Below are 11,661 nucleotides of genomic sequence, written 5' to 3'. Positions count from 1 at the left end.
GATTAGAGCAGTTTATCCAAAGTATACATCCTCGTGTGACCTATCATCCCTAGGCACGAACGAATAGCCACGTCACGCCCATCTCTTTCGACTAGAACGTCGAGATTGCGATAGGGGGCGTGTTTCGTAATATCCGTGGCAGCATGTCGAACGATGTTGGATGTTCTTTATCATTGCATCAACCAGATAAAACACATGGGCCTCCGTATTCTCCTTGCAAGAACATTTATTCCAAGCTTATCTCCCTTTGGGGGCTTTTTTGGGGGGCAGGAGGACACCTGGAGCTTGCACACGAAGAGCGATTCTTCGATGAAGGGGATGTCATCGTGGTATCCGACCTGGTACCCGAGCTTCATCGCCTCCTCAAGCTTGTCGACGTCACGAGCTGATTTCCTCCCGAGGGTCTCAACGAGGTTCGACTGCAGGCTCTAAGAGTCAGCCAGCTCTCATGTTCGTACCCTCGCAGCCTGAACCTGCTCCTTGCTCAGCAGCTGCAGCAGCATCTCCCCGCTTGCCTTCACGTTCTCATACGACACCGAGGTCTTGAAGAGCGCGACCGAGTACATGGGCGCCTGCCCTTCGCGGGGGATCGAGGCGGCGCTGGCCATGACCGGGTAAGTTTCGCACCCCCTGACACACATGGCGGATACCTGACGTACGTTGCGATGTTCATGCTCGCTCGGCTCCCTTGCCCTGAGCAGACCGAGTACACTGGCAGAGAGACCCGCTGTCAGGCCTTGACCTTCACCTCCTCTGCTTCCACAAGCGTCACCCTCCTTCCCTCCTCCGTCCGCCTCCCCCGCCATCACCTTCCATTATGGCGGTCACCGCCATTCTCTGTGACCTCCGCCGGTTGATAACTTGTGCTCCATGCAGCGAGGGGGCGCGAAGAACGAAGGCTGGAGGATGGGAAGGCGCAGCCGCTCCTGCTGCCTGGATTGCCGCCATGCACGCGACCATGACGATAGTTGTCGGCCAACATGTTCGCCATACAGCTGTAGAAGACATGCAGGAAGGAGGGAGGAGGGAGGAGGGAGGAGGGAGAAAGAGCGAGAAGCGGGAGGGCTGGCAGATCCAAGGAGGACGAGTCGGCGGCGGCGGGGATTCAGGGAGGGGGGGAAGAAAAGGGGTACAAGGGGGCAAAGGGGGCGTTTGGCGGAATCAGCGAAGTCCTTAGGGACCGTGGTGGAGACGCGATGGAGGAGGGGGAAGAGGCTCGAGGGGCTGCGAGAGTTCATCATTACGCGTTCCCTTGCTCGTTCCTGGTTGTCCTGCTTGCTCTAACTTCCTCCCTCTCCTCCTCCTCCTCTCTGCCTGCGCCGGCAGCCCATGCGTTCCTGAGCTCGCGCCCCCTTCCACGTAGTTTGCGCTCTGGTGCACGGTACGAAGGAGGAGGGCGTACAGCACTGCGAAGCTCAGGTGATCTCCTCCTCTTCGTCTCTCAGCGCGTGACTGACAGTCGTCAGTTCATGGCGAGGAGGATGCGGCGAGATTGAAGGAGAAGTACTACAGGGACAGGTACTGGAGCTCTTCAAGGCCAAGATGTTTTTGACTTCCTTCCTGCGCTAGAGAGCTGAGAGAGATGGAACTCCTCGCGGCCTCCAACGTTTCTGCTCTCTATGCTGAACCTGATGTGAGGGATTTCTCGCCATCTTCAGATCTACTATCATCAAGATATCATCTTCTTCTTCATATCATCATTATCATCATATCATCATCATCATCATCATCGTCGTCGTCGTCGTCATCATCATCATCATCACCACCGCCGCCGCCACCATTTCCATCATTCCATCACCACCACCACCACCACCACCACCACCACCATCATCATCATCATTATCATCATCATCATCATCCAAACATCATCATCATGATCCTAAACAATGCAAACAGACTGGTCCTCCAGCATACATCACGAGGTGGGGAGGAGCGGACTTGGCTCAAGGTGAGAGGAGGAGGAGGAGGAGGAACTGTACCATGTTGCTCAGATTGTCACAGAGGGTCCAACAAGGAAGGTGTTGGAGCTGATGAGCGACAGTGAGTGGTAAGAGGAGGGGAGGGGAAGAGCGAAGTTGTGTTGATGATATGTCAAGGTTCAACGAGTGGAAGGAAACGTGATGGGGTAGGAGGAGGAGCAGAGGTAGAAGGATCGCAAGGGGAGTACGACGGCAAGGACGAGGCCTTGCAGGGAGTGGAAGAGGAAGAGGAGGAGCAGGGGGAGGAGCAGGAGCAGGGGGAGGAAGAAGGGAGGGAGGGAGAGAGGGAGGGAGGGAGGGAGGGAGCGGGAAGCAGGTACAAGCTAAAGTTGATCGAGGGGCCAGCGAGCTCCAGAGTAAAGTTAGAAGACAATGATTGCTAACATGGAAGATTCATGAAACATCATACTTGAAACAAGGAAAGGCAGCATAACAGCTTGATCAAGTTTGACCCGCACTCGCAAAACATCGTGACCTCTGATGAAGGATCCACCACTGCAGGAACAGGTCCTTCCTCCTCGAAGACACCTGCCTGCGAATCTTCCGCATATCCCCCTCCCGGGGAAACAAAGCTCGCCACCCCCCGCCCCTTCAACCTCCTCCTCTCTTGCTCGAAGGCTACAATGGCGCTGATCTGCTTGCCTGACACCTGCTGCGGGAGAAAGCCTGTCATGGCACAGACGGCAGTCCATCCGGCCCGTTACCTTCCTCGCGCTGCTCTCGCTGCTCTTGGACGTCATCTCGTCGATGGACTTGTTGACGCAGGAGGAGATCTGAAGTGACGTCAGGGCGGCAAGTGGGAGGTGGGGGGAGGGATGAAAGGAAGATAGGAGGCATGCACGGGAGGGGAGAAGAGAGGATGGAGATGGATGCAGAGGGGGAAGAGGCAGAGGCAGAGCAGAGGATGAGGGGAGGGGGGGAGAGGAAACCTCGGAGAGGCAGAGGCAGAGGCAGAGGCAGAGGCAGAGGCAGAGAGCGCCGAGGGTGAGGGAGAGGGAGCGGAGAAATTTCAGGAAGGAAATAGGAGGGGTCAAGGGAGCGAGAAAGCAGAGGTACAGAGAGGGGAAGTCGTCGACCTTCTTCTCAAGGGAGGTCAAGAGCAGCTCCTCTGTAAGTCTCTTCTTAGGAGACGGGGAGATGCCATGGACGTCGAGAAGTTTCAGTAGTCCACTCAGCATGTCGACCTGACCGTCAGCAGTCAGAGACTCTGTTGCAAGACGTGCAAGCTGACCCGAAGTTTGGTTCCTGGAGTGAACTCGTCGTCCTTCATCTCGGCTGTGGTGGATGGTTGAGCAGGGATGAAGAGGGAGGAGGGAGGAAGAGACGACGGGAGGGGAGAGAAAGGGAGGAGGGAGAAGAGGGTGGAAGGAGGAAGTGAGGAGAGAGGAGAGAATGGTGGGAGGGAGGAGGAAGGAGGAAGAAGGAGGGTTGTCTCAGACCTGTTTGTCTCATGCGCGAGAAAAGTCTGATGGTGTTGAAACGAGTCAGCCAGGACATTTTCTTGCGGTCTTCCTGTGCCGCCAGCAGCTTTCTGAAGGCCTTTTGCAGTGGCTTCGCCGATGGTTTTGAGATGCTGCGGACGTTGAGGTTGGGGGAGGGGTCGATCTGAAGCAGTGGGCAAACGTGTTAGGGGAGTGAGGAGAGGAGGGGAGAGGAGGGGAGAGGAGAAGAGGGAAGGAAGGGGGCGGGTGGGGAGGAGGAGGAGATGGGGGAGGGAAGGAGGGAAGGAGGGAAGGAGGGAAGGAGGGAAGAGAGGAGAAGAAGTGAGGACAGGAGGCCCTTTCGTCAGCTGAGAGAAGAACAATGCAGGAGTGATATAGGAGATGATGAAGGAGATTCTTCACCTTGACAACCCACGGGGAAAGAGAAGAATCAATCAAGACATGTACAGCCAGGAGCTTGAAGCGTCGCAAGCGAGAAGCACCCTGTAGGAAAAGTGCAAGGGAGACCAAGAAATGGGCGGTGGAAGGCGGAGAGGGAGAGAGGAAGCAAGGGCGGAGGGCGGAGGGCGGAGAGGGAGCGAGAGGGAGCGAGAGGAGGGAGGGATGGAGGCACGCAGGCAGGGAGGTAGGGAGGGAGGGGAGTTGACGTATCAGTCAAGAGAAGCAAGTAGTCATTTCCTCCTGTCTCACATCAACAGGGGACGAGTGGAGGGTGCAGGCGGATAGCACAGCAACGGCGATCCTCTCCTCGATCTTCCTCTCGAGGTCCCCGACCTGCCAGGCCCCATTGAGCGTCTCCTCCTCCCCTTCTCTCCTCCACCTCAAGTCCCGACGCGTTCAGGTACTCCAGCACGCTCTTCTGCCCCTCCACGTCAACTGCGGCAGGGACTTCCAGTCAACGCGTCGCTTCCCCATCAACTGCCCATGTACCATCTTCGCGTCTCCTTCCACCTCCGAGGTCCTGTGCCCCTCCTCGCTCGCTCCCTAGCAGCCACGGGGACCGTCAGGACGGTCAGGACGGTCAGGACGGTCAGGACGTCCTCGTCTCACCGAGAAGGCCTCACGAGCAAGCGCAACGTTGGCGTCGTCAAAGATGTAGGAGCGCAGAGGGTTCAACGACGTGACCTGCCCTCCTTGTCATGGAACTTCACACAACTGATCGTTCTGAGCTCACAGCGACGTAGAATCTCAGGCTAAACTTCTTGCCGTAGATCAGGAGCGGGCTTGAGATGTACTCCTTCACATTGCTGTCAGCAGGCAGGCAGGCTAGACAGGCAGTATTTGCCTGCAACACGCCGACTTGTACGTTTTCGATGGCCTCAGAACTGGAGGGAACGGTTTAACGTAACGCTGGATGATCAACCACGGAGAACAACTCACCCTGACCGAAACAAAGTCTTCTTGGGTTGACTTGAACTGTGAAGGATCCAGGGTTTCTGAGAACGACGGGTCAGGTCAACACGGCTTGAGACATGATATGAAATGGTATGCTGGAGAAGCGAAGTTGGCAGGGAAGAAGGAAAGACGAACAGAAGTGAAGAGAAGACACGAAGTCAAGAAGAAGAGTAAACAAAAGAGATTAGAGAAAGCAGAAAATATGACAAGACAGCAAGACAGCAAGACAGCAAGACAGTGTTCTTCTCGGTCGCTGAATGTTCCCCTCACCTCCGATCCCTTCAATTTGTACACGTCCTCAGCCCGCGCAGGGAAATTGAAACACGGGGGATGCCAGTCGATGTAGCCGGAGGATCCGTTGAACCAGCGCGCGTTCCTGCTGCTCGCCAAGCACAGAGATCGCCTGCTCCACATCTTCCACCCGGCCCCGAACGAGTTGATAGTCACCACCGACCCCCTCACCCTCTCCGCCAGCTCATGCCCCTCCCGCTTCAGCCATGCGAAGCTGTACACCACCTGCCCGTCCGGAGGAGGAGCCAGGCAGGAGTTCACCTCCTCCCGGCAGAATTTGGTCTTGAACCCGTTCTCCACCAGCACATGCAGCAGGGCTCCGACGCTGTGGTCGAGGGGCAGGCTGGTCACAATGACGGCTCTTCGCCGTGTGCTCCTCTTCAGGATGCTCTGGATCGCCATCTTCGCTCGGTCCCTGAAGCTCCTCCGCCCTCCCTCCGAGGGGCTCAGGAAGTGCTCGTGCCTGCGGACGTCGAGCGCTGGGTCGTCGGACAGGCTAGAGAGCATGATCAGGTTGATGAACCCAAACACGACAAGGACGCCGGCCAAGAAGACAAGCCGCCGCCATCTCAACATGTTGCTAGACCTCGGATGCTCCTCAATGTCTTGTGCACAGTTCAATTCATCGCCTGCTCCTCCTCCAACACACCAAAACAGAAGGCGCTGGACGAGCAAGATGAATCTTGGTTGGTCTCGTGACAGCTATCCCCTCCTTCTCCTCCTCCTTCTCCTCCTCCTCCTCCCCCTCTTGTCTGATCCTGACTTCTGCTCTTGCTCCCTTCTCCCTGCTCTCTGCTTACTCCTTCCTTGGCCACGTCATGAAGTCCGCCATTTCGGAGTGCAATTCAGAGAAGTACCCCACCCCCATCTAATGTTAGAAAGTACCCGGTACTCCTTAATGAACCTGCGACAAGGTCTACGGGAAATTTACCGAGCCGTTCAATGGGCAGGATGGGAGGAAACGGAGGGGAGGGGAGGCGGAGGAGAGCAAGAGGAGGAGCGAGACGAGATGGGATTAAGAGACTCAGACTGAAAGAGGAGCGAAAAGAGAAGCAGAACATGGGTGTAACTTCAGTGTGACAGTGAGAATGTTCAGATCTTGCTAGAAACAGTTTTCGATCCGACGATGCACGGATGATACGTTGTTTGAGATATCCGATATTGGGATGCAAGTTGAAACAAGAAGTTTTCTGTCGCGCTCTTGAGTGACTTGACATGCCGGCAGAGAACGAGACAGATATGAATCACACTTCTCCGAATGCCTGGCAGCTTTTGGATCCCCCGAATGACGACTGTCGGTTTATAACAGTACAAAATAATTCAATGAAGATTAATGCTGAATCATTCCAGAACATGCATGAAGTGCCTGCTCTTCTCGCAAATAGATTTTACACAGAGCGCGAGCTGCTACGTCCCGTTCAGACGTCGGACTCAGCTGCTGCTTCTGTCAATGAGGATCAAGGCGGCGAGGTGACCGGAGCAACGAGAAGGGCGTACCTGCTTGTGGCTTCTCGTCCTTGGGCTTCTCAGGCTCCTCCTTCTTGGGCCACTAAAGACAATAGTCACCACCACAAGGGCGATAGTGCAATCTAATCTGAGAGCAAACCGACCTTGTACGCGTGAAGTCTGGAGAGAGAATATCCTGGAGCACGTATGCAATCAGCATCATCCCATAACTTCAGTCTTGGATTTACCCAAACGGAAGGCCTGTCCAGGCTTCTTGCATCCAAGATTCTCCTGAGCATACTTGACGAAACCTAATCCCAGGAAATCAACAGAGTTCATCGTTCCATGGTTCCTTCGCGTACCAAGCTTGTCGGACTCCCAAGTCTGGACCATGGCGGCAAGAGCAGGACCATCGACCTACAACCATTCAATCAGAGCTCCGATCCACTAGAGGGAGAGGGAAATCGATCCTACAAGCAACGCGCAGGAATTCAACTAGCATCACAACAAGATTACCTCGGCACTGGCAAAATCGGCCTGAAGGCTTTCAAGCTTGACCTTCTCCAACCATCCAGCAATGTCTGCCTTAGTCCTTTCCTCAATGGAGGGCTCACTGCCGCCCCAGCGAGCAGGTGCTGCGTTGAAAGTGGGAGGAGTGGGGACAAAGCTCGTGACGGCACCAGCAGTGTTTGAGACAGCACCACCGACAGCGTTCACGCCGCCAGCAACAGCTCCACCTGATCAGGCACAAGTTTCAAGATACGATACAAGGAATGTCTGCGAATGAGGATGAAAATATACCGACAGCCCCAGCACCCTGGCCTGGAACTACAGTTAGAACGATGATACAATAATGTTGGTCAAGTTCAGCACCGACGACTTGAGCGGAGGACTTGACGACATTGGTTGCGGTCACGAAACCGTCCTTGACAAACTGAGGGTAGATAGTCTCGCTCCTGCAACGACACCATACTTCAGATTCTCCGCCAACTGGCCCGTAATTTGTCCAAGGGCATGCCGCCAGTGCTTTGACTTCGCACGTATCCTCGCACACAAGCACGCTCGTCCTCTCTCGCACTCTCACTTACGAGTCGTCCTCTCTCACTAGTCGTCCTCTCTATCACACAATCAATGCCTGTCTCCCCCTATCGCAATCGCTCACTCTCTCACTCGCCAGGTCCTCTCAGTAGAACCTCCTCTTCCTCTCTCTCTCTCCGTCCTCTTCCTCTCTCTCTCTCCGTCTCTTCCTGCTCGCAAGTGATCACTCGCTCACTCTCACCAGTCGAGATCCTTGGGGATGTTCTTGGAGATATCCTTGACTAGCGGGGCCTCCTCCGACATGTTCTTCGCTCCGACTTCAGTTTCTCCCGCCGGGGTATCGATTCATTGTGATGAAACTTAAAAATACCCCTCATCGAACCAGCTCATTCACTGGGTGGGGTAGTCATATTAGTATATTGAGAGCCCCCCTCCGGAAGTTTTGAGCGGCTGAGCGGAAATAGACCTCAGGGCTCACTCATGTACCGTGTAACAGAGGACCCCTGAATTTGGCAACTCTCCTATTGGACACCCCTCATCACAACATGGAAAGTACCCGTAGTGATCTTGAGTGTACCCCTCATCCTTGTCACATTCAGTCCCAGTGAGGCTCATAAGGCGCTGAAAATGACTGCCTCAGTTACAGGCCGGGCCGCCCCGGGTTATTTGCTAAAACTTAGCGGCTCGGCCAGGTCGGACCCGGTAAGTCCGATCGTGTCGGCCGCCGCTCGGACTGAGCAAACTTCAACATAGCGTATGGCAGCAGCACAGAGGAAGATCCGAGGGCATCCGGTCCAGGATCATGGCTTTCGTCACGACATCATCGGCCGCGCCGCGTCGAGCTCGCCGTACTATGATACCGTATACTTCAAGTTGAGTAACTGAGTCACTACTCATGTGCCGCCCGGGCCGGGCCCGGCCGGGTCGGAAACTTGAGACATCGATCCCATTTTATTCATATCCATGTCTGGAAAGGCTCGCAATGCAGAATCCCTCCCTCCCTCTCCCTCCCCTTCTCTCCCCCTCCTCTCTCTGCCTCCCCCTCCTCTCTCTGACCTTCCCCATGTAGTGCTCCTACTCCACTCCCTCAATCCCTAGCTCTAGTTTCATACCTGACTTGCAGCAAGAAAACTATCCTGCTTTACAACGCTTCTAGTTACAGTCAGTTTGGCTATACTTACTCCCTCGTACTGCTCCTGGCTGTCTGCGTTCCCTTCTATGACTTCTATCAATTCCCTCATCTTGATCTCCCTCGCGGTTCTCCTTGCTACCACGGAATCATCACAGATCGATGTTGAAGACGTGCGAGTCCACGTCGATTTACCGTCCAAGGATGAAGTTTTCTACGAAGACCAATCTGTCCAAATCAAGTGACATCATACCATCTGCCTCAAGTCACCATGATGATCATGTAACAGGTACGAAATCTCATCGCTCCCTCCGGGATGGCGTGTGCAGCTCGTCATCAACGGGAGAGAGGCACTAGTCAACGAACACGCGACTCTGACTGTCGCAGTGCCTGGGCTGGTGGTTGGGCGCCACAACATTCGGATCAACATCGTGGATGAGGACGGCTTCGCACACGAGAAGGTGGAGGAGGGCAAGCCCTGCTCTGCTAGCACCTCTGAGGGTGTTGCTGCCGCCAGGACTCGAGGAGCATCTGGGTCAAGAATGGCTGGAAGTGGGTTAACGACATCAGAATCGACCTAGCGAGCGCGTCCAAGTGCTCTGCAAGTCGAGCATGCATGTGAGTCTCCTCCTTGTCCATCCCCCGGCGGCATCTGAGGGCTCCCTTGCTATATCAGGTTCAACATCACAGTCGCCGACGCCGACGGCACGCCTTACTCAGCTCATTTCTTCCGTGCAAGGTTTTCGGGGCCTGCCATTGTGATGGGGGAGGTGGAGGAGAGGGCGGATGGGGAGTACTTGGTCACATGGCGCCCGAGGGAGCCGGGGTTGTACACTGCTACCGTAAGCTGTCTGTGACATGTGCAATGGGTTAACCTCCTGTTTCATCAGATCCTGCTCCTGCATGCTAGCGGCAGCGGGATCGCGGATCCAGGTCAGGGGATTCCTCGGTTCTTTGTCAACCAGCACATCTATGGAAGTCCCTTCACCGTCTTGGTTGACGATGACGAGGAGGGGCAGAGGATGGTGGAGAAGGTGGAGGAGGTAGAAGAGGGGTGGAGCCAGCGGGAGGATGACGGTGGGCCGAACAAGCAGCCTCAGGGTCTGTGCAAGGGCAGAGCAAGTGCTGCGGATCCTTACCTGTGGGGTGGGGGGAGGTGGGTGAGGAGGGATGTCTGCCAGTGGCACGGAGACTACTGTGGGGGTATAGAATCTCAAAGATTTGACCAGCATGATGATGATGGGTGACCGTCCTTCCCCCTTCCTCTCCCTCCCTCCCTCCCATCCCTCCCTTCCCTCCCTTCCTCCCTCCCATCCCATCCTTCCCTCCCTTCCCTCCCTCCCATCCCTCCCATCCCTCCCTTCCCTCCCTCCCCTCCCTCCCCTCCCTCCCCTCCCTCCCCTCCCATCCTTCCCTCCCTCCCATCCCATCCCTCCCTCGACCCTCTATCCCTCTCTCTCTCTCTCCATCCTCCCTTCCTATCGTGAGCCTCCATTCCACACCATGCCCCAATTCTCCCTTCCTTCCATCCATCTCTCCTCTCCCCTCACGTCACCTCCTCTCTGCCGTCCTTTCTCTTATTCTGAATCAAACGCAGAGCGCGTGCCGATCCTTGGGTTTGGGTTCCATATCGATGTGTCCTCCGCCCCTACAACGGCTCGGACGTGATTTTCCCTCCTCCTCCCCTGCTTGCTCACCCTGATGCTTCACAGCTGAAGCGCTGCGTCGGCAAGGGAGGAAAGCCTCCGACTTTGTTCCTCTCCGGCACATCGCTCGTTCGCACCATGTACTACGACCTTGTCTGCCTCCTCAACTCCACATGTGAGCAATGCTCCTCCTCCTCCCTCCCTCCTCACCCTCCGCCACAGGCAACGCCATCAAGGAGCACGAGGACCTAGTCTTCCCTGGCCCCCCCAAGATCGTCTTCCACTGGTTTGCGAGGTTTGCCGATCACCAGCCGTTCGCCGAGCTTCCGCTGGGCATCACCGACGAACGTGAGGGAAGGGAGTGGAGGAGCCCCGAGGCCTGAGAGGAAGTCGCGGCAGGCACAGGGCGCCTGAAGTTCAACAGCACAATCCACGATCTCCTAGACACGATCAGCAGGGAGGCGCCAGAGGAGGAGGACGTGATTGTTCTTGGAAGTCAGATCTTTGACATTCTCAAGGTTCGCGGCCGGCGCTGCTCCCCATCTCACGCGCCCGCTGCTCGCAGGCTCCGCTGGGAGACTACGAGGAGAACTTGAAGGTGCTGATTGAAGCTCTCAAGGGAGTCAATGGCACGGTAAGGAAACCTTCGTCCTTCTCCTTCTGCCCCTCTTTCTACCTCTTCTTTACTCTTCCCTCTCCATCTCCTCTGCTCCTTCTTGTCCTCCGCCTCTCCTTCTCATTTTTCCTTTTCTTGATCCACTTCCCCGTTGACTCACGGCACGAGTGCAGATCCTTTGGAGGACAGGGGAAGCGCTTCATGACTCGACTCTGGACGCGTATGCTGGAGGACAAGAGGTCCAGCCGGATGACCTGATGCCTGCAGGAGCTGGGATTTCAGCAAGAGGCCAGGGAGGTACATGAACGATCCTCGCATGCAGGAGGCCAACAAGATCGCCATCAAGCTCTTCCATGCCGGTATCTACTTCCTCTCCCTTGCCAGATCGGCACGATGATTGACTTGCTGCTTCCGCTCCACCTACTCCTCCTCCTACTTCTCGTCTCCCTACTCCTACTGCTCCTTGTCCACCAACACTTCTCCGCCTTTCTCTTGCCCTCCTTCACGTCCTTCCGCCTCCTCATCCGCCTCTGCCTCTGTTACCGTCTCCCTCCTCAACACAGCTGGATATGGCGTCCTCGACCTTCACCCGGTCACCCATGGCCGCCAGGATCGTTCACATGATGGGTAGGAGCAGCACGTCTATCCTCCACACACACCTCCACCTCCTTCACTTCCC

At 55.9% G+C, this 11,661-nt stretch overlaps 4 protein-coding genes across 4 annotated transcripts; 1 reads left to right on the top strand and 3 right to left on the bottom strand.

The window, feature by feature from the left end:
* Positions 1-170: 170 nt before the first annotated feature.
* On the bottom strand, positions 171-566 carry GUITHDRAFT_111802 (hypothetical protein; the record flags this gene model as incomplete). The annotated part of the gene is made up of 2 exons (XM_005829164.1): positions 171-419; positions 459-566. 2 exons carry the CDS (start codon positions 564-566, stop codon positions 171-173), a joined length of 357 nt encoding a protein of 118 aa, XP_005829221.1.
* A 1,816-nt stretch (positions 567-2,382) lies between these two features.
* Positions 2,383-5,614, bottom strand: GUITHDRAFT_111801 (hypothetical protein; the record flags this gene model as incomplete). Its single annotated transcript, XM_005829163.1, has 13 exons — positions 2,383-2,631; positions 2,684-2,752; positions 3,056-3,163; positions 3,211-3,254; positions 3,419-3,584; positions 3,824-3,904; positions 4,112-4,195; positions 4,242-4,280; positions 4,352-4,405; positions 4,472-4,546; positions 4,596-4,746; positions 4,802-4,857; positions 5,087-5,614. The coding sequence occupies 13 exons, from the start codon at positions 5,612-5,614 to the stop codon at positions 2,383-2,385; spliced, it is 1,704 nt and encodes a 567-aa protein (XP_005829220.1).
* Positions 5,615-6,525: 911 nt separating this feature from the next.
* Positions 6,526-7,894, bottom strand: GUITHDRAFT_141436 (hypothetical protein; the record flags this gene model as incomplete). Its single annotated transcript, XM_005829162.1, has 8 exons — positions 6,526-6,551; positions 6,605-6,656; positions 6,718-6,749; positions 6,802-6,864; positions 6,916-6,970; positions 7,070-7,290; positions 7,355-7,509; positions 7,833-7,894. 8 exons carry the CDS (start codon positions 7,892-7,894, stop codon positions 6,526-6,528), a joined length of 666 nt encoding a protein of 221 aa, XP_005829219.1.
* A 679-nt stretch (positions 7,895-8,573) lies between these two features.
* On the top strand, positions 8,574-11,379 carry GUITHDRAFT_141435 (hypothetical protein; the record flags this gene model as incomplete). Its single annotated transcript, XM_005829161.1, has 13 exons — positions 8,574-8,656; positions 9,010-9,181; positions 9,238-9,338; positions 9,397-9,562; positions 9,611-9,876; positions 10,318-10,384; positions 10,433-10,541; positions 10,589-10,714; positions 10,766-10,884; positions 10,932-11,000; positions 11,156-11,221; positions 11,250-11,279; positions 11,305-11,379. 13 exons carry the CDS (start codon positions 8,574-8,576, stop codon positions 11,377-11,379), a joined length of 1,449 nt encoding a protein of 482 aa, XP_005829218.1.
* Positions 11,380-11,661: the final 282 nt, after the last annotated feature.

Source organism: Guillardia theta, assembly GCF_000315625.1.
Source record: "Guillardia theta CCMP2712 unplaced genomic scaffold GUITHscaffold_54, whole genome shotgun sequence".
Lineage (NCBI taxonomy): Eukaryota > Cryptophyceae > Pyrenomonadales > Geminigeraceae > Guillardia > Guillardia theta.
Note: the sequence above shows the minus strand (reverse complement) of the source record. Positions and strands in the feature narration are given on the sequence as shown.